We start from the raw sequence: 27,826 nt of genomic DNA on the forward strand, positions 1-27,826 counted from the left end.
AGGTACATGCTGAAGGGGAAGAAAAGAGGTAACTAGAAACATGTTTTTCAGGAGTGTGGTGAATTGGCAGTTTTTAAATATTGTCTACAGAATACTCTTGTCTTAAGCATAGCTCTCAACCTTCCATCTCCAAAATGAGGAACCCTCGCCTTCATAATGTGGAACAAATGGGCAAAATGTGGAACACATACTAATGGCTTACTAAACTTCAGCTAGGAAGGTCATAGGATGGTTAAACTATGCTGGTTTTCCTTTTAAAGAAGATCCTTTAATGAATTAATATGATTAATTCCTATTTACCATGGATTTCACTTAAAAAAAAATTCCTAACACTGAATGTGTGACTGACTCTTTTAATGTGGAACTTTGAGGAGCTTCGAGGAACCTGAACTTTTTAAGACCCCAAATGAGGTATGTTGCTCGTAATGTTACACTTCAGAGGTATGGTCTTAAGTACTGGGAAGCAAATGGTTGTAATTAAGAAAATCACTCTTTTGAACTGGCTCACAGGATCTGAATTACTCAGTCAAAATAAGGCCTTAAGTTTAATTCTCTTAGCTGCCAAAAAAAAAAAAGGGATTACTAGTAAATGAATTTAATCCAGCTATATTTAAAGTATTGAGTATTGTAAAAGAGATGAATAAACTGGAGGAGGGATCTTTAGAAAAGGAAAGGAGCAAATTGCATAGAAATAAACGGAATTTGTGGGAACAGTGTATGAAGAATAATGCTCAGGATGAGGAACGAGGTTTAAGCGAAGGCAAGTATTAAGCAATTTATGTAATGTAGGACTGAAAGTTGTTTATAAAGAAATGAATGTGTAATGTGTAACAGATGTAAATGGAAAAATATTAATATGATTTATTTTCTATAATGTATGTGTGCATATGTCTTGAGTAATAATTTAATAAAGGTGTTATGTAAAATAAAGTCTCCATAATGCTTGACTTAATGACACAGGTACACTGCTTCAACATTTTGTGACCTCAAAGTATGAGATTGACTGCATTTGCATCAGGAGCCATTTGTCCTCCCCGTAATTTTTCTCAAGTCAAGAAAAGCACCTCCCCTTTGAGGTAGAAAATTCAAGATGATTACAGATGTAAATCTTTGTTGGCATTTGTTGAGAGCAGGAGTTTGCCTGCTGTGGCAGAGACATGAAGTTAGTGATTTACTATAATACTGTCCGACTATAACTATCAAATAGTGTTCCCAAGTGTTACATTAATACTGATGCATTCTGTAAGGTTACGTTGCCTGACATTTCAGATTATTATGTTGCTGAATGTGAGTTTACTGAAGGACACTTTCAGGACTTTTCCATGTTAACCCACATTTGCTGGCATTGTTGAATAGAGCTAAGCCAGAACTGTCACAAGGTTTATGTTTTGTGAATGGAAGGCTGGCTAACGCTAGCTAACATCCATATTGATGAAAGTGTCATGTTTTATAAAAGAAGAATTAAACTTTCAGTGGAAAATTTTTCATCTTCCCAATAGTTTCCAGTAAGCTGTGAAAAGTTTCTTTGGAAGAACTACACTCAGGCCACAAGTTACATTGTTAAAATGAAAGCACTAACTAGAAAGCTAATCTGATGGCCAAAACTATATGAAAGGATTGAAGTTATAAAAATGCCTAAGCAAGCACTGTTACAGTCATGAGAATTTCTCTACGTAATGGTGATTCCTAGTAATTAATTTTTACATTTCATTAATTATGGATGCATGCAGCAGATAGCGTCGCCTCACCGAAAGAGGTACCCTGTTCAGTTCTCGGCTGGGGTGCTTTCTGTACAGGGTTTGCATGTCCTCTGTGTTCACATTGGTTCCTCCCACATTCCAAAGACATGCAGTTGGTGGACTGAACACTGTAAATTGGCCATAGGTGTTGGTGCATGTGTAAATGTGTAGTATGGAAGAACATCTGCAGCAGGGTAGCCACCTGGTGGTGTGAACCTTGGCTGTATTTATTGAAGTGTCACCCCCAATCTCATGTGCAAAAATGGTAAAAAGGCATTGTGGATTGATGGATTTTAAGTATGTATAATTGTATATGTCTGAAATCACATCAAAAGCTAAGATTAATCATTTGTGAAGACTTTTAAATGTTTATAGTTTAACTGAACATATCAATAGCAGTGAAACCCAATTTAAATGAGGATTTATTTGCTTTGTTAAACAAAAGAGTATAGTTAATTTCACTAGTGCAGCAGTGCACCAAACAAAGTTTGGATTAGTCTTAAACATTTTTAATGCAAGTATGATGAAATTGCTGAGTGCCATGTTGAAAAATGAAAATAACATTTTACTTTGTTGCATTATAGAACAACTCAATGTTTACTATATGATTCGTCTGCAAAACTGTTCTTACATCGTTGCATCTGAATGACACTGGACTTTAAGTTGTTGGTGACACTTTTTGGGAAAAAAATTTACTTGCATAAGTATATAAATGAAAAATATGTAAGGGACAGATCACTTGAAGATTCAGTGTTTCTTTGAGACAGGAGTGGGGGGATGTCTAAAGAAGATTCTGGCTATCATTTTTGTATCTAGTACAAAGAACTAATTCTGGGATTTCACAGGTAACATTCTGACCAAGTGAAACCTAGACCTGCAATGGGTGAGGAAACGTTAAGGCCTATAGAATTAAGAATCCAGGTATTGGGTGGTGACTGTGTTTATAAGCCCAATGTAGTGAGTTAGTTCTTAGTTGTAAATTGCTACTTGATTCCGTAGAAGAGATTCTCATGCAGAAAGACATGTTTGATGCTCCATTGAGTCAATAACAGTGATAGTACTCTGAAGCTTGCAACAGTTTAGAAATTCACTTCAGCATCTTAACTGAGGAGTATTGGAGTTGGCAGCAGAGATTTTGAGTCTGTGGAAGGATGGGTCTGGTTGTGTTCCAGTACTGTAAAAGCTTCATCAGTGAATTGTATCTCTAAACACTGAAAAAACATATTACTCCATTAAGTTATTAAATGGGTCTAATGTATAAAAGTGGGTAATGTGGTGTGTTACAGTATACAGAACCCTGTTACGGTGGCCTTGCACACCCCTGTGTAAAGTAAGGTTGTGTGTGTGTAGTGCCTAATCTTTGCTTGATAATAAAGAGTTCTCTGTTGGGCTGTGTGCAAGTTTCTTCAGAGTATGTAACACCAATAATGCCCTATAGGTGATCTTTACTGGGGAAACTGTTTTTATGACAATTTTCTGTCATAAGACCAGACGTATAGCTTAGAGGTTAAGGTGCAGGATTACCAACTCTTAGACCTAGGTTCAAAACCTGTTTGGGGCACAACTGGGCATCAGCAGTGTCTGCATGGAAGAAAGGCCTTTCAGTCTACTTCATTAATATGCCACGAGAAATCTTGGGGGCCTACTCAGTGTTTCCATAAGTCAATTTTGACTCAAGGGCATCTAACTAGCTTACTCTTTAACTGTCTTATAAAAGTGGTAATGGTCTGTGGATAAACAAATGTTCCAATGATTACAAACTGAATAACATAACTTCTTCAATAGAAGATGCTGAAAATTTCCAAATGTGTACTTGGTGTGTAGTAGTTATTGCTGTGTTAACATTACTAGCTGTTGCACCTTGAAACTTTGCAAAAAGGGCATACATCATATTTGCAAAGTAAATTGTCAGGTATTTTAAAAAAATGCATCATCATTAAATGTGTAGTGGAGATAGTAGACAAATAATTTAAACTTGACATCTTTGTACTTTGCTTTAGTCAGAAAAAATGTATTTCATAGCTCATCTAATTCTAATGGGCATGTCTCTTAGCCCCAGGAAGATCATTTTGCCAACTTGTACTTCCCAGATATGACAGATATAACCAGTTACTGAATGCAGTGATGCATTTTATAGCTTTCAGACAAGCCACCTTAAACAATCTGAAAAGATAAAATGATTCTTTGATCATAATATTGGGAGATCTGAACTATTCAGAAAGGTGATTTTCAAAAGGTGTCATGTTATTCTGTTTCATTATTAAAACCTAGCCAAGCTAGAGTTTTCACTGTGTGATGCCTTAACTCTTCTGTACTAGAACCCTATGGGATATGTACAAATGACCCCTTAAGGACATCAGCTGTTTCAACAGTATGGCTTATGAATGTCCATGACTTTTAACTTATTTTTAGGTCTTTGTGGATACATTCAGACCAGTAATGCCAAACACCACTAGCTCAGGTTTCATTATACGATACTTAAAAGTTACCTCTGTCTGGTCTATAAGCTAGTATCTGATCTGATTCTGTTTAAAAAATCTGTGCTTGGCATGCACCATTGGGGGAGCTAACATCAGATCAGGGAATATATTGCTAAAATTAGCAATAATAGAAAACAGTTGGAAGATGCATTACCCAGCACCTTCCAATATTATGGAATAAGCTTCTTTTTGTAATCACATGTTGTTCATTAACTTTTTTCTTTACATATGGTTGATTTATACCTTAAAAATATTTTTTGATGATAAAACCTTATGTTTTAAGGATATTTGGCATTTTTTGATTGAACTACACAGTATCCAGTACAATAAAGATGTTGCATTTTTGGTTAGTGCTGTGAAGGAATTTGTTTTTAGTAATTCCACATCAGGAGTGGCTGCAGTGGTTTCATGAAGCTTTGATAAGTGGCACTAAGAGGTCTTCTAATACTAACAATTTTCTGGTGGAAGCCATGGACATTGTGTTGTTGAACAACTTTGTATTTTTTGAGTAAGAGTACTTCATACAGGTTACTGAGGTAGCTGTGAGGGCATCAGCACACTCAATTTTTGCAAATATTTTATCATGGTGGGAGAAAGATTGATTTTTTTCCTCCTCTTTTAATAATAAAATAAAGATTTACCTGAGATTTCTGGACAATGTATTTATTTTATGGGTAGGTAATTCTCAACATATAGATGTTTTTTGAGTTACATCAGCAGTACTACTTAAATTCTGACCTTTAAAGAGCATTTTAACACAATGGAAATTGATTTCTTGGATGTTACAATTACTAAAGATGTTGAGAGTGAGTGTTTTTCTTTGGCAATTTATAGGAAAGAGACATACTGTAACAGTTTGTTGCATTTTAGCAGTAACCATGCCTTATGGCAAAAAAGAAACATGGTTAAAACTCAGTTGATTAGATTATCACGTCTGATTTCTGATGATTCAAAATTTGGTGGAGGTGTTTCAAGACTGACACCACCCTTTAGACTTTTATACAATGCCTAAAAGAGGAGGTTATTGCTGAGAGGTACCACCATTATAAACTTGTTTTGAGGTATGTTTTTTATATCCTGGCAGTAAAATCAAATGTGAAAGTTTTGACTAATGAAGGGAGTATAGATTATGACAATACTGATACATTTCCCAGGGCATTGGTATGTTTGTAATAAAGTTACCAAGGATGTTAAATATTTTAAGAAATTGGTTTAGCTTTATTACGGCCCAGGGTTTGGGTAAGTTTTGGGGGCAATAGCCCTACTTTGGTATTTAGAACAGGGGTTAAACTTAAGAAGAGATTTGAGAATGATATGAGAAAGTGGGAAGACCATATGGCTGTGAAGAGAATGTACAGGTGTGGTGCTTGCATCCAGTGTAGGTAGGTTTTTGTGGATGCTAATTTTACTATGTATAGGCACCTTTACACAATTGGTCTACCCTAAAGTAAAATTTAATTGCAGTGCTAAGGGTGTGATTTATTTAGCACAGTGCAGTTCATGCCCTGCATTTTATATTGGTTAAACATTAAAGGCTTTGAAGGTTAGAATGCAACAACAAAATTATGCAATTAAGAACAAAGATGGTAATGCGTATATAAACATTCAGTAAGCTGTGCATATTTTAAGAAATGTTTGTTTTTTGTGCTGGAAAAAGTGCCCTTTTTTGAAAGAGGGTAACTGGGAAGCGCATGTCGGCAGCATGAATTGTATTGGCAAGTGTTGTTAGATGCTATCAGTCCCCTGGGTATCAGTAGGATCATAGCAAGTTGCTACTGGCCGTGAGGCCCTAAAAAGCCTAGCCAGTAAATTATCCCATGTTCCCACAAGTCAGCACCCAATGCCCCCTGTCCAGCAGGGACACAAGTAGAATCCCAGGAGTGTGTTTTTCCCCATCCAGTCATTCAGGTTCCTCTTAAAGAGGGATAATGAGGTACTTTGTTTGACGTGGAGAGGGGGTCTATTCTGCAGATGGGGGGGTCTCTGGGAGAGAAATTTGTCCCGCCAGCAAGTCCTATTGATGTTGCAAACAAAGTTGAGGTTTTGCATGCGGGTCACATGAGTGGAGTTTGGCTTGCAGGTATGCAGCAATTTCATCAAGGTGGGGTTAGAGATTGCTCTGTAGGCCAGACATAGATCACCTCTGAGGAGTCTGTAGGAGACAGAGTAAAGGGACAGGGCTTTTTAGCCTGTCTATGTAGGATAGATTTTTGAAGCCCTGGATTCTCCTGATCAGGAACCTCTGGGGTCTCTCCTACTGCTGCATGTGCTTCGAAAGATATATGCCAAAAGGGGCGCTATACTCAGTGTTGGGCTTGATAAGGGAGGACTACAAGGAGGTTATGATCTTCTTGTTTCTGGAAGGAATACCCTTACTAATGAGGTGAGCCATGTAGAAAGTTCTCCATACAATGGAGGCAGCATAGTGGTCAAAAGTTTGCTGTCAGCTTGGGTGCCCAGGTCCCCCACAACTGCTTGCATGCTTAGGACATTGTTATTAATGTGATAATTTGTGGAGATGTCACTCTTCCCAAAGGGGATGATGATGTATTTTATGGCGTTTATTTTGAGGCCGTGTTTCTGGCACCAATCATTTGTCAGGGTGAGACTCACTTGTAGTAAGTCTGCATCACTAGGGAAGTTGATGACTGTGCCCAAATTGCAGTCATCTGCAAATGTGGTCAGCCATAGACATCTGGTTTTGGCGTGCACCTTTGAGAAGTATGTCCCAAACAGCAGGGACTCCAAGACCAATCCCTGGTGTACACTGCTAGTTACTAGTATACTGCTTGAGGTAGCTTCCCCTGTTTTGACTGAGTGAGTTTTATTAGTGCGCTTGTTAGCTACCCATCTGGTCACATACGGATTTATGCCAAGCTGGGATAGATCATCTATTATGCTCGATTGGGGAATTGTCTCAAAGGTCTTGGCCAGGTCAAGGTAGGTGTCATGCACTATCTTCCCTTCGTCCATGGCTTTGATGACTGACTCAAAGAAGTCTACCAAATTTAGCAACCATGATATACCCTTGACAAAACCAAACTATTTGGGATCAAGCGTTTGGAGGTTGCCAATGTCCTTTTTGATGTGGTTCATAGTAATGCATTCCTTGGGCTTGCAAGTTAGGCTAGCTAGGCTAATGGGTCTATAATTGCCTGGATTGGAGGATGCTCCACTTTGTGTAGAGGGATGACTCTGTCTGCCCTCCACTTGGCTGGGATAAAAGTGGTACTCAGGCTTATTTTGAATAGGGTGCGTAATGGTGCTGTGAGTTCTTGCCTGAGTTGATCCAGGATGCTGTTGTGGAAGCTGTGTTTTTAGCCTTTGAGAGGGGGACAGTGACTTGTTCCCTAGAGATAAGGGTTGGAGGGGGCAGGTGCTGGGGATATCCTGGATTACTGATGGGGGGGCAGGGGTGAAGTTTTCATTGATCCTGTGCCAGCAGGTTGGCTATATCCACGGCATTTGTGTATGTGGTGTCCTTGACCATCAGTTCTGGGCAGATTTGAGTGTTTCCCCTTAGATTATGGACGTATGTGAAGAAGGCCTTATGATTGTCATTAGTAGATGTGGCCAATTTGGACTTGGTTAACTTTCGAGGACTTCACTAACACCCTTATTTGCCTGTTTAGGTCAAGGAGAGATTGCTTCCAATTTGGCACCTGTTCCTTCTTGGTCCTGGACAGCAATTTTTTTCCTTTTTGTTGTAGAGTTTATTTATATCTGATGTCCACCAGACAGGTTTACTCTTCCTTGAGGTGGAGGATTTTGTCCCATCAGGTATTGCTGAATGCATGCATTTATGTAAGAGGTTAATATAGTACTGTGGTGTAGATTTAGGTTCATAGGTTCATACTAGGCTATCTGCCCTGGGGCAATTATAAGCCTAGCCCGATTCTGTATGGCTTACGCCACCCCTTGATTTGAGTATACTGTGCCCTTTTTAAGGTTTAGTTTACTGTGCCTCTGTCTAATAGTGACACGGGAGTAATCCCTGGGACAAACCTACGATCCCCCATCCACTTATCGAGATTCTTCTTGAAGAGATTCAGTGAGGTGCTCTGCCTCACATGAACTGGAATTCTATTCCAGAGCGAAGGGAGCCTCTGGGTTATGAACCTGTCCCTCCAGCAAGTTCTATTTATTTCTGTGCTGAGGTTCAAGTCCCTCGAGCATGTGGCTCTAAGGGATTTAGATTTACTGAGGTGGAGCATGTCCATTAATTCTGGATTTGACATAGCTTTGTATGTCAGGCATAGATCGCCTCGAAGTAGGAGGTATGCAACCGAGTAGAGCTGGAGTTTTTTTAACCGAGCAGTATATGACATCTGTTTGAGACCCTTGATCCTCTTGATGAGATACTTTTGGGGTCTTTCTAATTGCTGCAGGTGTCGGGTAAGGTACATCCCAAAAGGGGCATTGTATTCTATGATGGGCCTGATGAGGGATGAATAAAGGGGCACGATTACCTCTCTTGATCTAGATGTGAAACCCTTCGTGATGAGGTGGGCTATGTAGAAGGTCTTTCTAACCACTTTGGCAATGTGGTTTTCAAAGGAGAGATTACTATCAACTTGGGTCCCCAGGTCCCTAATAACTTTCTCTGTACTTAATGGGTTTCTGCCCATGTGGTAATTTGTGGGCACATTGTTTTTGCCAAAGGGTATGACTATACATTTTTTGGCATTTAGCTTTAAACCATGGCGCTGGCACCAGTTATCTGTCTCTGTGAGACCTTTTTGAAGGATGTTTGTGTCAGCTGGAGAGTTGATTATGGCGCCCAGTTTGCAGTCGTCTGCAAACTTGGTGAGCCAAAGTCCTCCCCCGGTTGCCTGTACCGGAAAAGTATATACCGAACAAGAGTGGTCCCAGGACAGAACCCTGTGGGACGCCACTTGTGACCGGTTTCGAGTCTGACATAGCTCCAGCAACTCTCACTCTGTGGGTTCTGTCTTTGAGCCAGTTTGTGACCCATCTTGTGACATAGGGGTTTATATTTAAGCTGGATAGCTTATCTATGATGCCCGAGTGGGGTATTGTGTCAAATGCCTTTGCAAGGTCCAGATAGGCTGTGTGGACTACCTTCCCTTCATCTATGGCTTTGGTGACTGTTTCAAAGAAGTCAACCAGGTTCAAAAGGCAGGATCTGCCCTTGACAAAGCCAAACTGGGTAGGATCTAGTGTCTGTAGGTCCCCAATGTCTTTGTTTATGAGCTCCATGATGATCCTCTCCATAGCCTTGCAGATTAAGCTAGTCAGGCTTATGGGGCAATAGTTTCCAGGGTCCGTAGAGGCTCCACCTTTGTGGAGTGGGACCACTGTTGCTGTACGCCATTCTGTGGGCGCATATCCTGTAGTGAGGCTGAGATTGTATAGCTGTTTTATTTGAGGGATTAGTTCCTCTTGTAGTTCATGTGGGACGCCATCTGGTCCCATGGAAGCAGTGTTTTTTGCTTTGGAGAGGGCAGCCTTCACCTGAGCATCTGAGATGTTTGGGAGGCAGCCCTCTGCCGGGATAGATACTTGCTCTTTTGGGGAGTTTGCACTGAACCTGTCTGCCAGGATATTGGTGATGTCTGTGGGTTCAGTGTATTTTTTTGTCGTTTAGAATCAACTCAGAACAAGTCTGGGAGTTGCATCCCAGGTTTCTAACATAACTGAAAAAAGCCTTATGATTGTCTTTGGTGTCCTGTGCAATTTTTCTCTCGAAGCTGGCCTTGGAGGATTTTATGAGGTTTTTGCTAGTACTGATCAGAGATGCCTTCCCTATTAGGGATTTTGCTCTATCATGTAGTAGCTTCCTCCTTCTGTTGTACAGTTTATTTATGGCAGGGGTCCATCAGACTGGCCGCCTGCCTTTGGATGATTGGGTCTTGGTTTTGTTTGGGATAGCATGATCCATGCATTCCTGGAGATGTCCGTAGAATGCATTTATATAGGATTCTGCAGTTTGAGCTGTAGTTTCCACTGGCCCTGGGGCCTTGAAGGATTCCACTTCGGTTTTGAGAAGTGAGAAGTTCGCTTTTGAGAAGTTTTTCACTGTGGTTTTCTGGGCTGGGGGTGGGGTCGGGATGTGGACATCCAGTGAAATTAATTTATGGTCTGATCTTACCAATGAGGGATATACTTCTGGTGTGGAACATAGAGTCCCCATGTTGGTAATAATCAGGTCAAGTATGTTGTCCCCTCTTGTGGGAGTGGTGACTAGTTGTTCCATAGCATCTGAGTTTATAATTTCCAGGAATCTTTGGGCTAAGGTGCTGGGGCTTGAGTAGTGCTTCCAGTCAATGTTTGGGTAGTTGAAGTCGCCCAATATAATAGTGTTTGGAGAGATCTTCATGTTCTCCAATGTTTTCAGGAAAGCCGAATGGGATTCCTGACTTTGAGAGGGTGGTCTGTAGGATGCTATAAACTGAAAAGCAGTCTTGCCCACTGTGAGTTGCACATGGATGGTTTCCGATGCTTCGTGCAATGCCACTAACCTGGAGGTGTGGATATCCGTGATAAATATGGAAACTCCCCCTCCTTTTGTGGTTCGGTCCGGGTTTTGGGGCCAAAAAGCATGATATGAGGTATAGCCTGGTAGTGCTGGGGTGTTCTCTGGAGCCTTGAACCAGGTTTCTGTCACTGCACAGATATCGATGTTCTCCATACTGAGGAGAGCTTTGAGTGCGTGCATCTTGAGGTTAAGACTTCTGGCGTTTAGCAGCATTACCCTTAGTTTCTTGTTCCTTGTGCTGTCTATGGGGGTGGGTTTGACTTTTGAGCCTTGCCTAAAAAGGCACTATGGGGGTGGCAAGAGCCTTTGCCAATATCCGAAAGCCCAGTGGTGACAGGTGCAAGCCGTCCCTAGCGAAGCAACGTGGCTTGTCGAGCATGTCATCCCAGGCTGACAGACACTGGATCCCCTTTGAATGACACCAAAATTTTAGCCAATTGTTAAAATCTATCATTTTGTCTTTGTACTGTGGCATCATTCTAGGTGAGGGTAAGATGCTGCTCAAGGTCAGGGTCATACCAGCCTGGGCTACATGATCCGAGAGCTCCTCTATGTCTCTTCATGTAGTCCAGGGAGGTAAGTCTCAGGTCATTCACACCAGCATATACAATGACTGAGTCATATTTGTATTTGCTTTGGAGTGACCTGAGTGCTTGCGTTATGTGTCAGATCCTAGCGCCCGACAGGCAGCTCACTGTGACCTTCTCTTTATTCAGCCCGGTGAGCGGGACGTCAGTGTGTCTGACAATAGAGTCACCTATAACAAGAGTATCAGGTGTATTATTCAGCCTTAAGGGCTGTAGCTGCTTGGCACACTGACTTTGTGGGTTATGTGTTGTGTGTGTTTTGTTTTGAGGTAGCGTTTGCTTGGATGTTTGCTTTGGAGGTCTCTGTTGCTTAGGTAGATTTTTATTTAGAGCCTCCGAGTATGTTTTTGCGTATTTATGTGTTTGGTTCGCTGATGTGGTGGGACTATGTGATACTGGAATTGTGTTGTGTGAGGTTACCTTCTCCTCCTGACTGGTTACACCAGTTTTGAGATGAGAGAGCTCAGCCTCCAGTTTGGCTAAATAGTTGCATCTCTCACATATATTTGAACCTGTTTGGAGGAGGAGAGGGTTGTCCGTGTACATGAGACAGTTGTAACATTGCCTCAAAATTCCCAGATTCACCAGCTGGACTGGAGAGGAAACCATTGACTGACCTTTGGACATGCTAGAGTAATAGGGAAACTGAATTTAAGACGGACCAATAGAGGACAAGGTAATCGTAGAGAGTATAAGAGTAAGTAGTGCTTATGGTGTAATAGTGCTAACTTGTAGGATTACTTAACTGGACCAGTGAAGGACCTTAGAATGAGAATATGGTGTTTAAATTGAGAGATAGAGCAGTTCTAAGGGAAAAAGTGAAGAGCAGACTTTGTGGAGCCAGGAATAGTTTAAACCCAATTAGGCGGCGCTGCCCGTTGTTGCGCTATGCTCAAAAACGCGCAAAACCGCGCAAAAGAGGGTTTTAAGAGAGGAAGATGAAGGAGTTTTGGAATTGACCCAAAATGGCCAATAAAACTACAGTTTCAAGTCAGTAACCACTCCCACAGGGGCAGGCAGGCTGCTCAATGTTTTTCACTGCCACTGATCAACAGAGAGACTTTCCTTTAGCCCAAGCAAAAAATGGCCTCACAGAAACTTACAAAACAGTTCAAGAACAGCAAGCCTGTAACTGAACTTTTTTAAATCTCAGAAAAGTGGGAAAAAAGCAAGATTTTTTTTTTGTTTTTTCAGAGATAGCAGAGGTTAACAAGTATCAGCAAGTTATAACAGTGCAGTAAATGACCCCACACAAGAGTGCTAGGCCAAAGACAGATAAAATGCAAGTTTTGAGAAAAAAACGATTTTAAAAATAAGTGCAAACAGAAAATTCAGTAAACAGCTCTAGGTTGTGCTCTAAATACAGTTACTAACGCAGAAATCAAATTTAACAAGCCAGAAAATGCTCAAAATAGGCGGCTATGCAGAAAAACTTAGCAAATAAACAGAGGAAAAAAGTCTCAAAAGTGGCTCTCTTCTTCTCTCAGCGTTTTCTCCTCTTGGTGGGTGCTTCACCAACAGCCAGCAAGCCTGGATATTAGAGTCCATTCCAACTGTTGGTGAGGGGCCTGTGAAGCTGTTCAGACCTTCCTCCAGGAGGTTATAATCAGTTTTGGAGAAACTTGTTTGTTTAACCCTAGCTGGGGTGGGGGGGGGGGGTGTCAGGGGAGATGGTTACCGCTTTGTGGTCTGATCTTACCAGGGATGATGACACTTTGGGGATGCTGTAGTGGTTTCCTATGCAGTACCAAGTCCAAAATGTTGTCACCTTTTGTGGAAGTGTCAGCCAGTTGGTCCAAGGCACTGGCATTAATGAAGTCGAAGAATCTTTGAGCATTTGTGTTCTGGCTCGAGTAGTTCTTCCAGTCAATGGTTGGGTAGTTAAAATCACCCAGGATCATGGTATTACAGTTGAATCTTAATAGATTCGAGAAGATCCAGATAGGTGGCGTTGGTGTCCTGAGACAGTGCTGGGGGCCTGTAGCTAACTATGATTTGAATAGTGATCTTGTCAACCTTTAAATGCACCTGGAGCATCTCCTGTGCGTTATACTGTTTGACGAACTGGAGGTGTGTATATCTTTAATATATAGTGAAACACCACCTCCTTTGGCTTTTCTGCCCTCAGTTTGGGGTCTGTATGTATGATAGGATGAGTAACCAGGTAAGGCTGGGGTGCTGTCTGTAGCTTTGATCTAGGTTTCTGTGACTGCACAATTGTCAGCATCTTCCAGTGTTAAGAATGCTTGCAATGAGTACAGTTTCATGTTAAGACTCCTAGCATTCAGCAGCATGACCTTTAAATTGTGTTTAGATGAGATTCTCATGTTGGTAGTTTTGACCACAAGACATTGCCTAAAAAAGGCACTATGGGGAGGCAGGAGCATGAATCCCAAGGGAGACAGATGCAGGCCATCTCTGGCAAAGCATTGTGGTCTGTCAGTCATGTCTTACCAGACCAACAAGTACTGGATCCCCTTAGAATGACACCAGAACCTAAGCCAATTGTTAGTCAGTCATTTTTTGTTGTATTGAGACATCATTCTGGGTGATGGTTGAATGCTGCTTAAGGCTAGTGACATACGTGCCTGGAACACACGTTTGGTGAGCTCGATCATGTCTCTCTTCATACAGTCCAGAGAGGTATGTCTCAAGTCATTCACACCAACATGTACTATGACAGAGTCATAGCAGTACTTGTTGAGGGATTTGAGTGCATGGGTGATGTGCCGGGTTCTGGCACCTGACAAACAACTTACTGTGACTTTCTCGTTATCCAGCCTAGTGAGGGGAACATCTGTGCGTCTCAGAATGGAGTCCCCTATGATTAATGTGTTGGGTTTATGGTTAAGCCTTGATGGCTGTGAGTCACAGATGTGTGGACTATGTGTGGTAGGCTGTGGAGTTTGTGTGTGGTTTTGTCTCGGATGTCTCTTTTTTTCAGGTATGTTTTTGTTAAGAACCTCCCCATATGTGGGTGTGTGTTATGTTGGTTTGGGTAATGTTTGAGGTGTGGTATTTGTACAAACAACCTTCTCACTGCCAGGTGTACTGGCTTGTGAGGGAGAGAGCATAGACTCCAGATTTTTAATACAATTGCATCTCTCACAAATTATGTTCAAGATTGGCAGGAGAAACTTTGTCCATATTTGTCAGAATTGGTGAGAGGTTGAGCTAAGGGGGAAGAAGGTGGAAGGATCTGAGATGGGTACTAATAGCTTGTTGTTTGTACAGAAGCTGTAAAGAAGATTCACCACTTCAGGATCGAGCGAGGGAAATTTGAAGCTGGAATGCCTTGCAATGGATTAAATCAGTGCAGTGGCATGTGCAGCCCCACGCAAACGCAGGGTTTAAATACCAGAAAAGATTGAATAATCTAGAAGCTCAGGTTACTACCCAATCCTGCTAGCCCTTGCACTTTCAACCAATCACTCTTGCGAGAGAAGGTCAGGCAGCCCCGTTACTCTCTCTAACAGAGAAGGCAGGCTCTTACCAGCACAAGATGGCTGCCAGGAAACTCAGCAAGCAAAACAACCAGCCCTGGATGCAGCAAACCTGTATCCAGACTATGCTACTTGACTAGAATACAGAAAACTCATAGAAAAGCAGCTAGAGCACTCTCAAACAGAAAATACAACCCTGTATGAAAAAAGCAGTTTACAGTTAAGTAATTCAGTAAAAATGCAGTTGAAGTCATGAAAAAACGGTTAAAACAGTATAAAACAGTACAGGAATGAACTGAAACAGTAGAAAAAGCTTTTATAACAGTGCTAAATGTAAGTAGATTAGCTGTATAGCACAACTATAAGCATTGGTAAGGGCAGTTCAATGAAATATGTAAAGAAAAAAAAAACATTCTGCTCTTCGAGCCTCAGGGAGTTTCTGCTAATTCATAGTGATGAATCACTACTCCTCAGTAGTTTGTTATTAATTAAAAGGGCACAGATATAATTATAACATTGTATAAATTTAATGGTGGTTCACCATTTAACATGGTGCTTAGTTTATATTATGTTAACAGCGAATGAATAATATTCACAGTTGTGTTTAATGTATTTTTTCTGAGTGAAATATGATTGGTTATTGAATAAGATCTTACTGTTTCAGAGTACTTTTATATTTAAGCAGTATGGCTAAATAGCCACTTAGGTGGAAGTCTATAATTTTACTATTTAAGCACTAAAGATGCAGGAGCCTTTAAATCTGATGAAGTTCATGTTTTAAGGAAGTGGATGAAAGTGCTAATTAAAATGGTATTGGGTTTTACTTCTGGTGACTGCAAGTGTGTTTTTGATTTGTGCTTCAGAATTGTGGACAGAGGATGGATAGATGGATATTTGACATATTTTAAGCTGGTTAGTAGACACTTTCATTACAATAATCCATGTGGTTTACATTTTTTAGCTTTCTGGGGTGTGGACTTTCATATAAGCTACACTCTTTCAAAGTAGTCAGAGAGTCGAGTAAAATAATAGCTGTTTTTTCTGTATTTGTACATCCCACTGCCCCATTGTTTCTTGTTTTGAAAGATTGTCCCACCCTGTAGTCACTCTCTGATTCTCATCTCCAGGCTCTGTCTCTCTAAAATCGGGTTCACAGATTGATGGAATGAAGCAGTTGGACAGCAGTGAAGATGGCTATAGTGAGTACCTGGCATAGAACCCCCCCCCCACCCATCTGCTCTTGTGGAAGAATTATAATTTTTTGTTTCTCCATTTCCTGCTTTGTAAGTACAGGAGCCATCATATCATCTGTGAGCCCCAACCATAGTGAGTTACTGTAATGATATTTTTAAAATGTGGAGTACTTTCTCAGATGAAAACTTATCTCCTTTGTGCTTGAGGAAGTAATTCTGTCATGGGACTTGTAGGGCTGGGCTGGACTGCAAAACCATTTCTATTTGAGTTAAGTCCATGCCCAGAGCTTACAGGTGAATTTGCAAACATAAACAGTTCCAGCAAATGTCTTCTGTAGTTCCTCTAGTAATGTATTTCATAAAAAATAAGTGTATGGCCCACATCCTACACCCATTTCCAGAAATTCTTCACCATTTTCTGCTCTGAAGTTTGAAGCAGGTATAAATTGGCAGAGCAGATCTGTACAGACTGATGTGCAGTTAGTGAACCCTCCCACTCCAGCAGCCCTGAAACACCCACAGGCGTGCACAGTCTCTCACCTATAGGCAGGACCAGTTTTTGCTGGGGTAAACTTGATTTCTCCACTTCACTGTATGATGCAGTTTGTCTGTATACAGTAGGCAGCAATGCATGCTGGTGTTCACACTCATGCTGCGTACCCCTGTTAGAAAATAGATGCACCTATTCCTTGTTCAGTGTTGTGCATCTTTTAATCCTGTACCTCCATGCTGTGCCCGCCCATATAGTTTCACAGGTTTTGCCTCATCTATATTGTACAAGGCCAGGTTTCCTTATGCCCTATACACTTTTGGCTCTCTGGGTTCTCTGGCATATAATATCTGGATCTGGACATATACCACATACTGAAGGTATGGCAAAGTGCAACTTCTAGGAGTTATATACATGCATACAAATGTTTCAAGCACGGGCATTAATGCCCTTCTAACTTGCCAATATACCAAAACGCTTGTTCCCATAATAAACGTCCAGGCTGTTCTTAAAAATATCTAAACTAGTACTTGCTTTAATGTAATTTGGTACTCTGTTCCAAGCATCAGCTACTCTGTCAGAGAACCAATTAGTACACTTCTCATTCCTATAGAATCTTCTACATAGGTTATCTGATGATTCTCTAGTACTTTTTGATAACCCCAAAGACTCCCAGAGGTAGTTGTCCCTAAATGCCGTATATACCCGAATAAAATCTCCTCTTAAATATCTGTAAAAGACACTGTACAAGTTCAGATATTTTAGTCTTTCATAATAACTTAGATTTTCACATCCATGGATGTCCTTGGTATATTTCCACTGTACTCTTTCCAGTTTATTCATGCTTGTTTTCCTATAGATTTACATATTGTTATTCCATACTCAAGTTTGGGTCTAATGTAACTAACAAACAATGACTTATGTTTGATTTCTTAGACTTTATAAATCTTTTTATACAACCTATAGATGTTCTTGGTATTTCACTGTTGCAGTCATTACATTTGTGTTATCTGCTTGCAGGTAGCCCTCAGTCGGCCTGATTAACAAAGTCTTGGGTCCTGCGTCAGTTGCTGTCTCTTCTTCCGTGACGTCCGGGGTATAAAACATGCAGCCAACGTCATTACATCAGTCTTTCTTGCCATGCGGTGCCCGAAGCAGAAGCAGTTCGCAAGTGCCGGGCGGCTCCTGAAATTTTCATTTTAGAGTTTCAGAACCGAAGTCTTCAACTAAAAGCTAAGTACCCTGTTGGGGAAACTTTTTCTTGCTCTAAACCTGTCAGTAAAAGTAAATAATTGCATTTCTTGTGGAAAGCAAATACCTCATAAAGATTTTTATTCATACTGTATTCCTTGCCTAGGTCTTGACCAATGACGTACCTCGCTGTCGGTTTTATGCCTTATTTAAACCACGAACTATCCGTCGTTGGTATATTTGCGCTTCAAAATTTTTTGTTGCTCAGTTCAGTTATCCTGATATGTCTTCGGTAAGCCATCCGACTACCGACATTCCGAAGAAACGCAAAGATAGACAGAGACAGGCTGCCCAGTTCGCCGATACTCAGTGAGACACTTTCGCAGCCCCTGATAACCCGCTACTTCAGATTCACAGGCCTCTACTGAGACCTATTCGGAGTCCAGTTTGCCACGAGATGCTTCAACTGTGGAACCTGCGGATGTCTCTAACTTGGATGAGTCCGGAGCCGCTGTGCAGGCACTAGCTTCTGAGGGTGTATTCAGGCCTACTGACTTGCATATTAAACCGGCGCCATCTTCTTCTTCAAGGCCTAAAACTTGAACCATGCCTAGAAAACTGACGCCCAGACCACTTGGTCAGGCCTCTATGCCTAAAGAACAAATGGTAAGAATGACTGAAGGACCTTATTACTTTAATCAGGGGAAGCCAACCTTCCCCATCTGAGAGACCTAGGACTGAGTTTGCTTATGATACTTCTGACCCGGATTCTGAAATTTGTGTTTCTTCTGATGACCAGGATTTATCCTTATCTACCTATGAGTATTCTTATGCTGAGAACTTTATTCAACTTTATTCCCTCTGCTTCCCCCAAGAGGATTTCTCTTTTGGTGAAACATTGCTACTCTCAGGGAGCTTTTTCATTGGGAAAGTCAGGATTTCTCTGATTCTAAAAAGAGGCTTAGGGATTTCTTACTCCTGCCCCAGCACAGGCCTTTAGCTATGCCTCCTGTACTGGACATTGTTGATGCCTTTTCGGAATCTAGCATGGCCCCTGACTCAGGGTTCCTGACTCTTACAAGTTCCTTTTCAAAAATCCTACTGTGGATCCTGAAACCATTTCACAGGGACCCAAGGGTATTAAAGCTACTACTGCCAAAAATCCTACCCCCTCTGATGGAGACTCCAGGGCGCTGGATAGATGGGGTAAGAAGGTATACACTTCTGCAACTTTGGCCATTAATGCCTTGAATTGCCAATTTCATATGTTAAAGTATCAGCTGCATATTATTGGATTGCTTAAGCAGAAAATGATGTTGACTCCTGATTGTGCTGAAAATAAGAATTTACAAGCCTTTATGCCTTCTGCTGAACAAGTTGGTAAACATACATTGCAATGTGGTTTTGATTCACTAGAGGCATCTTGCAGGGCTGCAGTAACTGGGTCTGTACTTAGAAGGCATGTTTGGCTTAAGGAGCAATACTTGCCAGATCATGTTAAAGCGAAATTATTGGATGCTCTCTTAAATCAGGGCCACCTGTTTGGCAACAAGGCAGAAGTTCTTAAAAAGATGGAGGAAATAGCAAAATCTATGCAAACTGTTTAAGACCTTTTACAAGTACAACCTCTAAGATTTAGTAGGCATTGGCCTTCTAAGAATTGGTTCTTTCCTGCCTCTTCCAGACCTTCTCAGTCCAAACCCAGATCCAGCAGAGTACCCAGGCTTCAGTCCCAGGGGATGCACAGGACTAAGCAGTGGGGGGCCTCCACTTCCAAATTTGGGAGTAATAAAACTACCCCCTTATGGTAAACTGTCTCAATGACTTCTTTTAAAAACTTCCAAGCACTTCTCAACTGACTGCCCCTTTGGGGGGAAATATTGCACTTCATGAAAAGAGCGGGGGACTCATTACCCAGGACAAATGGGTTTTAATTAGTGTCCCAAGGATACAGATTTCACTTCCACACTTCACCAACTCCAAGCGGTTGGCCGGATCTACCCCCAAAGCAGTGGGCAGAGGCCCAAAAGCAAGTACTCTCTCTCTTCAGCATAGGGGCTATTCAGTTGGTACCAGAAGAGAAAAAAGGACAAGGTTTCTACTCTAGATTTTTCCTGGTACCCAGAAAAGACAATTCATGGCGTACTATCCTGGTCCTGCCTACTCTAAACACCTTTTTGATGATTCCAAAATTCAATATGCTGACTCTTCACCAGTTGCTTCCTATGCTAAGCAAAGATGCCTGGTTGGCAACACTTAATTTAAAGGAAGCATACCTGCACATCCCAATCAGGGAATCATGCAGAAGATACCCACGCTTCAAAGCAGGTTACACACACTATCAGTTCTCTGCACTGCCCTTTGGCTTATCTACTGCACCCAGGGTACTCACAAAGTGCCTAGCTCCAGTCATTGCATTTTGCAGGCAAAGAAATATTCAAATATACCAATACCTGGATGATTGTCTAATTCAGGCAGAAAACCAGGACATACTTTTCAATCATCTGGCTTTTGTACAGAGGGTGCTAACTTGTCTGGGGTACACCATAAACAAAAAGAAATCACACTTGGTACCCTGTCAACAAGTTCTATTCCTGGGAGCAAGCTTGACTACAACTTCCCAGATGGCTTTCCTCACACCAGAGAAACAAATTCACTTGACAACCTACTTCAAACAAGTGGTCTCAAAAGCCCTGCTGTGTCTGCAAGGCAAATACTACAAGCCTTGGGGTTCATGGCCTCCTGCATTCTTCTAATTCCATATGCAAGACTGCACATGAGGAAACTATAATGGTATCTAAAAAGCCTATGGTGTCAACATTCTCAGGATCTAGAAGCAATGATTCCTATCATTCCTTGTCTACGCCTAGAGTTCCTTTGGTGGGCAGAGGCCTACCACCAAAACAAGGGACTACCATTCACACTACCCCCTGCTGCCCAAACCCTAACAGACGCATCAGACTATGCTTTTGGGGGGGGGGGGGCGCGTACCTGGCAGGGAAGTGCATTCAGAGCAAATGGAACCCAATTCAAATGCACCTTCACATCAATCACAAAGAAATGTTAGCTGTACAGAATGTTCTGACAGCCTTCAAGGACCACATTCTTCCAGGACAATTAATGGTAAAGACGGACAACACCACTGTTATGTGGTACATAAACAAGCAGGGGGGTACACATTCTTACCCCCTCTGCAGACTAGCCATGGCATTGTGGAACACAGCCTTGAGCTACCAAGTACATCTATAAGCTCAAATCCTGCCAGGAAAACTAAATACACTGGCAGATGGACTAAGCAGAACCCTCATGGGCCCACATGAGTGGAAACTGGAACCAAGGATTTTCAACATGTTGACAAGCAAATGGGGGAGCCTAGATATAGACCTGTTTGCCTCCCCCCCCCCAGAAGTATCAATTGGAAAAATTTTGTGCAAGGACTCCCCACAGACAAGGTTGGAAAGTGGGTGCTCTGTCCTTCAGCTGGAAAAACCTATCAGTTTATGCCATTCCTCCTCTGCCGCTGCTCTCCAAAGTACTACTAAAGATCAAACAAGACAAACCAAGGATGATTTTGATTGCAGCAGCCTGGCCACACCAACACTGGTACCCCCTCCTGTGCAGTGTCACTGTTGCCATGGCACTTGCCTCAGACTCCTACCCTGCTGTCTCAGCAGGAGAACCAGATTCTGCACCCTCAGCTTCAAACACTAAACCTAGCAGCCTGGTTAATTACCTAAGCTGTCCTTTACCATCCCTCAGTAAACCAGTGATGGATATCATTTTAGAGGCAAGGAGGCCTTGTACTAGAAAATCTTATGCTGAAAAATGGAAAGATTCTGTGCCTGGAACTTATCTCAAGGGATAAGCACAACAGTGCCCAATTTACCTCAGATTTTACAATATTTAATTGAGATGCTTCACAAGGGCCTGTCTTTTTCCTCAATAAAAATTCATGCCTCAGCCATTTCAGCTCATTATAACACAGAACCTCCCCTCTTCTCTCTTCCACTGCTCAAGCAGTTCCTCAGAGGGGCCAAAAAAATTAAGACCACCCAGGAGAGCTCCAGCCTGGGACCTTAACTTTGTATTGGAAAAACTCACCCTTCCTCCTTTCGAGCCAGCTGCTACTGCAGATTTAAAATTCCTTTCTTGGAAAACAGCTTCCCATTTAGCCATCACTTCAGCAAGAAGGGTATCTGAATTACAGGCCCTTATGGCAGTGGAGCCTTTCATCATCTTTCATGCGGACAGGGTGTCCCTCAGGACCAATCCCTCTTTCATGCCAAAGGTGGTATCCAGTGTAGCCTTTAATCAGTCCATTCATTTGCCTACCCTCTCTCCTAATCCAAAGAACAAAGGGAAACGGATGCTGCACTCTTTAGATGTGCACAGACAACTTAGATTTTACTTGGATAGGTCCAAACCTCAAAGGAAATCTGAACAACTGCTAGTGGCATTTGCTGCAGAAACAGCGGGGAAGGCTATTTCAAAGAGAACCATCTCCAAATGGATAGGCCATTGCATTCACTTCTGCTATAAGCACCATGGAAAACCTATCCCACAGGGGATCAGGTCCCACTCAGCCAGGGCTGCATATACCTCTACAGCCTTTCTCAGAGGCGTACCTACCAGGGACATCCTAGAAGCTGCTACCTGGAGTTCTGTACATACTTTCACCAAGCATTACCATTTGCCAATTTTCTCTAAATCCAGAGTTGGCTTTGCCACTGCAGTTTTGCAGGGCCTTATAACTGGTCCTAATGCTACCTAAATTCCTCCGCCCATCCTTAGCTTTGGGACTCTACCCAAATGTAATGACTGCAACAGTTAAACACGAAGAACATAGTACAGTTGTGTACACTTAATATAAATGTAGATGTTCGAGTGTATTCACTGTTGCAGTCCTGGTTACTCTCCATCCAGCCCCCTGACTTTGTTTGGCTATACCTCTTTTCTCCTTTTCAATGCTTAAAAGCTTTTTGGTGTATTTGCTTTTTTGTTTGAGGTATAACCTTGTATATTTATAGATTTAATTGCTTCCCATTAGGGGGGCACCTGACATCTGGGGCAAGAAAAACTGATGTGATGACATCGGCTGCATGTTTTATACCCCTGAGGACCTAACGTCACGGAAGAAGAGACCGTAACCGACGCAGGACCCAAAACTTTGTTAATCAGGATGACTGAGGTTAATCAGGTCGACTGAGAGCTACCTGCAAGCAGGTAACCCAAATGTAATGACTGCAGCAGTGAATACACTCTACCATCTACATTTATGGTAAGTATACACAACTGTACTTTCTAGAACTATCATTAGCCAATTGGTTGATATGATTAGAAAAACTCATAGCTGAATCTACCCATATATCCAGGTCCTTAAATAAGTCTACAGTTTCAATCACTGTGTGCTGTATTAAATATTCACCTTTCAGTTCATATCCCAAATCTCATATGCTTAGTTTTTGATGTATTTATCAACATGTTATTCTCCTGTGCCCAAATGGTCAATTTAGTCAAATTATTTTGCAGACATGCCTTAACTGTAACACTTGTAATCAGTTTACCCAGTTTCAAGTTGTCAGCATATAGACTGTAGAACACCTGAGATGAAAAAATAAGGTCTGAAAGATGCAATCTAAACAAGTAAGGGCCTAGGACAGAGCCCTGTGGGACACCTTGACTGTAACCAAGGATTTCACCTGTCCAGTTGGTGTGATACTTGCCATATCCTATTTGTAAGCCATGCAGCTATCCATCTTATCAACAGTACATCAATACCTAGTTGTACTAATTTATTGATCAGTGTTTTGTGTATGACCCTGTCAAATGTTTAAGTTAAATCTATATAAATCACATCACAGCACAATTTTTCATTCTTAGCTGTTGTTATATTGTTATAGAACATCATGTTACAGGTGGTAATAGATCTATTTTCAACATATGAGTGCTGATATATGGTTTCAAGTCCCAACCTATCCAATTCTGACAATAACTTATCCAGTATTATCTTCTCCATTATTTTTCCACAACATGAAAGTAGACTTAAGGGGTCGGTATGATTCTGAGTTTGTCCTACTCCCTTTTCCCGTAGACAGGTTTAATAAGTGCATGTCTCCAATCTTGAGGAATCTCCCCATATTTATATGACCTAGTGAATAATCGATATAATGGAAGTGTAAGTTCTTGCTGAAGTGTTCTCTTGTCATTGTTACTTATTCCGTCTCCTCCCTGCGCTTTGTTAGTTCTTTTTCAATATAATCTAATTTGATTCCAGTATCTGAGGTTACCTGGATGTCACTAGGACAACTTGCAACCCCTTTTGTGGAGCCAAACTGTTTTGCATAAGATTTTGTAAATATATTTATAATCTGTTGTGTTTGAGAATAAATTTTAGAATCTGCACACAGTTTATCAATTTGTGTATCTTTACCCTTCCACATTTTATGTATCTATAAAAAGGTTTCCTATTATGCTCAATATCTTTATATAAATTTTCTTCAAATTTTTCTTGATCTTGACTAACACTATGCGTAATCTGTTTGTCCAGCTTGTTTATTTCAGTTTTCAAAGTTGCAGTTCAACCTCTCTTCCATTTCTTGTATTTTTTGTCTCTCACCTTAATCGGGTATCTTGTTCTTATGGAAATATACCCCCCTGATGTTGCATGCCTAGATCCTGACGTTAAACTTTTTTTTTTTTTTTTACTTTTTGCACTCAAGCAATTTCTCTTTCAAAAATTTTCACATTCCATCTGCGGTAGCGTTGTCGCCTCACAGTCAGACACTGTCCGGTTCGATTCTCAGCTAGAGCGTCTTCTGCGTGGAGACATGTGTGAATGGGCGTACCTTCATTGAAGGTTGTGCGTCAGGGCTGGTAACTCGGCACGTAAAAATCCACTGCCAATCATTAGCGGACTGGAGTTGCGCTGTGGTGACCCCTAACCGGGAAAAGCCGAAAGACACAACAACAACACAGTACTGTTGTATAGTACAGCATAGTATACACACAATACACCTTCTAGACATCCCATGCCTGCTTTGGTGCATTGATCTGTGTAGTATCTAGATCCTAACCGCTATTCTCTCAGGTGAGCAGTGAATGTGTATAACAAAGAGGACTGAGCTACAGTGTTTCCTATGTCACGTAGCCATGTTGCATCATGGATATTACTGAGATGATTCCATTTGTTCCACATGACTTGCTGAAACCTTAACAGCACATTTCTTCGTTGTAGAATGGCATACACAATTTATATCCCAGGGTGTTTCTACTTGTATCCTGTAAGTCGTCTGATGCTCTTCTGCACATGTCAGGAAGCACTTTGTATATGTAATGGCACACACTAGTGCTAAGTCTTGTAGAATGTCATTAGGTTGCAGATGCACAGTGTGATAATTTGTGACCGAGATTGCAGGATATGTTGCTCTTTAGAAATTCTTTACATTTCATCCCCTCCCTCATGCATATTCTGAGGGTTGTCAAATGCTCAGTACAGAGATCCCTGTCAGGTCTTTTTTCTGGCCTAATTGAGCTTTGTGTTTCTCAGGTCCTGAACCTAGGTAACCACATTTTTTTTAAGATAAGTTGGATATAAATGTCCACTGACTTTTTGTTTCCTTTGTGGCTTCCTTGGATTATGTCTGGAATGATCCATAATTCTTCCCAACCTGCTCCCTTTTCTGACTCTTTACTGGAAGACTACATTTCAGATTTTTTTTCTGGAGAGGGGCCATTTAACATGCCCTGACCTTTTTGAAATGTAGCCCAGACTTGTGCCTTGGAATAGGTCTATCAACCAGGTACTGTCTACAGCTAAGGCATGACCTGTCATTTTTGTTTTCATTTGGGAGATTTTTAAGTGTTTTCCTCCTAGAGACAGTGTGTGCATGTCTGCATCTGCATGTGTAGGATTATACAAAAATAATCTGTTAGTAGATGGCCTTTTGATTTTTAATGAACACCAGCCCTCCCTGTTCAACCCTTCAGAGAAGGTGGTCCTCAAACTTAAGTCATATCTATCATGTATTGAAATCTAATTACTGTACTACAAGGCCCATAAAAGGCAAACTAGGCTCACTTAGTTGTCACACAGCATAACAACGGTCTTCCAGAAGTGAACTTTTCTCCAAAACTAAAAGATTTAATAAATTTTACTCCCAAATAAATTGATAAATTTTAGGCTGCGCTTCACACACTTGTGAGGTTGTGTGTACTACAAGGCTAGCAGAGATTTCTTTCTTGTTGCATTGGTTTTGTGCATACCCCCTCTCCCATGAAACAGTCATGAATTTTCTTAGCTGACTCCCTGCTCTGTGTGACAGAGCTGTATAGAAAGTTTGCATGTGCAGTATTAGTCTGACTTTTGAACTACTAAAATTTATTTGTATTCCCCCCCTCCCAGTAATTTGTCAGCTATCAGTGATATTGAGTTCTTTATCAATCTGTCTAGCCTATTGGAGAAAAGATGAGAAAATCTTTGCAGTACTTCATCCTGGCACTGGTAGGAATTTCAGATGACCCTACCTCTTACCCCCAATCCTTGATGTACTGTGATAAAAGTGTGGTATATACACTTGTTTCTTCCTGCTTGTTACTATGAATGGCTACTGGTGAGCTGCACCCCATAGTTGAACTGATGAACCCCCAAACTCCACTAGAGACCGTTATGTTTCTGGAAAAATAACAAACTTCCTAAAATAAGAAGAGCTGGCTATTCTCTTACAATACTTCCGTTCCACAGTACCCCCCCCCCCCTACACACACACACACACACAACTGGCTAGCCTTGTGGTACACGGCTTTTTAATGCAACTCAAATCAGCATTAGCACTTTTGGGAATTTTTTGATATGTACTGGTGAGCTTTGCTTTTGACTTTACTTGCTTGAAGGTTTTTGTCTGGTCAACGTGTTTAATATGGGACAAAACAGATAAGTAAAGATAACTTTTGAGAATTTGTGGAATATTGCTGTTAAATACAATTTTCTGAATGACTGTGTGCATACTTTTTTTTTATGATGTTGTAGGAAACTATATGCCTTTGACTTAGACATGAAACGTGTGGTCACCATGAGCACCCTTTTGCTGCGAGCAGGTGTAACATGTCATGAACTAGCTAATCAGGACTTCCTCAAGACAGATCCCAACAATCCCAAGTACAGAAACGTTAAACACATTCTCCTAGACCCATCTTGCAGTGGCTCAGGTATCTTTTCACAAAGCGTTTTTTTATATTGTAAGTAAAACAATAAATAAGTAAATTCACTGTAACTCTCAAATTGATTTACGAATCTTGTGTGTCAGATAACCAGTGAGGAAAGATTATAGGAAAGAAAAAGATGGGATGATGCAAACATGAAAAAATAAAAATAACCATCAGGTTCATAGGCTTAGGGTAGGAATAGTAGCCTGTGATGGAGGCGAGTTTTGAATGATTAGATTCTTTGGTGCCAGAAGGCGTGCCTGAAAAAGGGAAGAAGGAGCATGAGCAGCAATGACCAGCATGCCTCCTCACCTTTGTTTTGTTTTTTTGGAGGTGGGGTTGTAGGGCATGTGGAGGAAGGGTAAATAAGTGTCATTTCATTACCACTGCTTTTGCATTCTTAGTGGAAAGTAGAGCAACATCAGAAGCAGCTGGCATACTTGCAGTGAAGGTGCCTGCTTCCTATAGTTGTATGAGGCCCTTCTGGAAGTTGGGACTGCGTGATGCCATCGCACACACCTCTGGATGGATGAAGCTCAAGGATATTTTCAAAAGAAAAAGCTGCATCTCATTTTTGTAGTGGTGAACTGGGATTTTACATCCCCCTCTCTTGCTAGATGAAGCAAGAATAAATAAACAGTCTGGATCACCAAAGATTGGTGGAATGGAATAATATAAAACTTAAGGTAATACCAAAGAATTTCTTGCTACAAAGTATATGACAGATAAAGGGTTGTTGACAGTGGGGTAGGAAGAGCACTTTATCCTGAGTATGACATGTTTTTTTTTTTTGAGGGATGAGGAAGAGGGCAGGTAAATGTGAAGTGAGAAGAAAGGTCAGCAGTAGGAAACTCCAGTTGAAATGGGAGAAAGGGAAGCTCTGAAGTGCTTTATTTGACACAGGGCCATTTCTGAGGAGCCAGATGATATCATCTCTTCAGTTGTTCGGCAGTCAAAAGGTTGCGAACTTGAATATCTCTCAAGATCCTTAATGTGTAATGGA

The 27,826-nt window shown here is 41.3% G+C and overlaps 1 protein-coding gene across 1 annotated transcript in view; it reads left to right on the plus strand.

Annotated features, from left to right (window-relative positions):
• Nucleotides 1–27,826, plus strand: part of NSUN5 (NOP2/Sun RNA methyltransferase 5) — a 787,401-nt gene that overhangs the window by 576,976 nt on the left and 182,599 nt on the right. Inside the window, exon 7 of the mRNA XM_044054112.1 lies at nt 26,648–26,826. Coding sequence (XP_043910047.1) covers nt 26,648–26,826 — 179 coding nt within the window. The remainder of the gene's footprint in view (nt 1–26,647; nt 26,827–27,826) is intronic.

This window comes from Protopterus annectens, chromosome 13.part0 (genome assembly GCF_019279795.1).
Source record: "Protopterus annectens isolate FY-2018-M chromosome 13.part0, PAN1.0, whole genome shotgun sequence".
In the NCBI taxonomy this organism is placed as follows: domain Eukaryota; kingdom Metazoa; phylum Chordata; order Ceratodontiformes; family Protopteridae; genus Protopterus; species Protopterus annectens.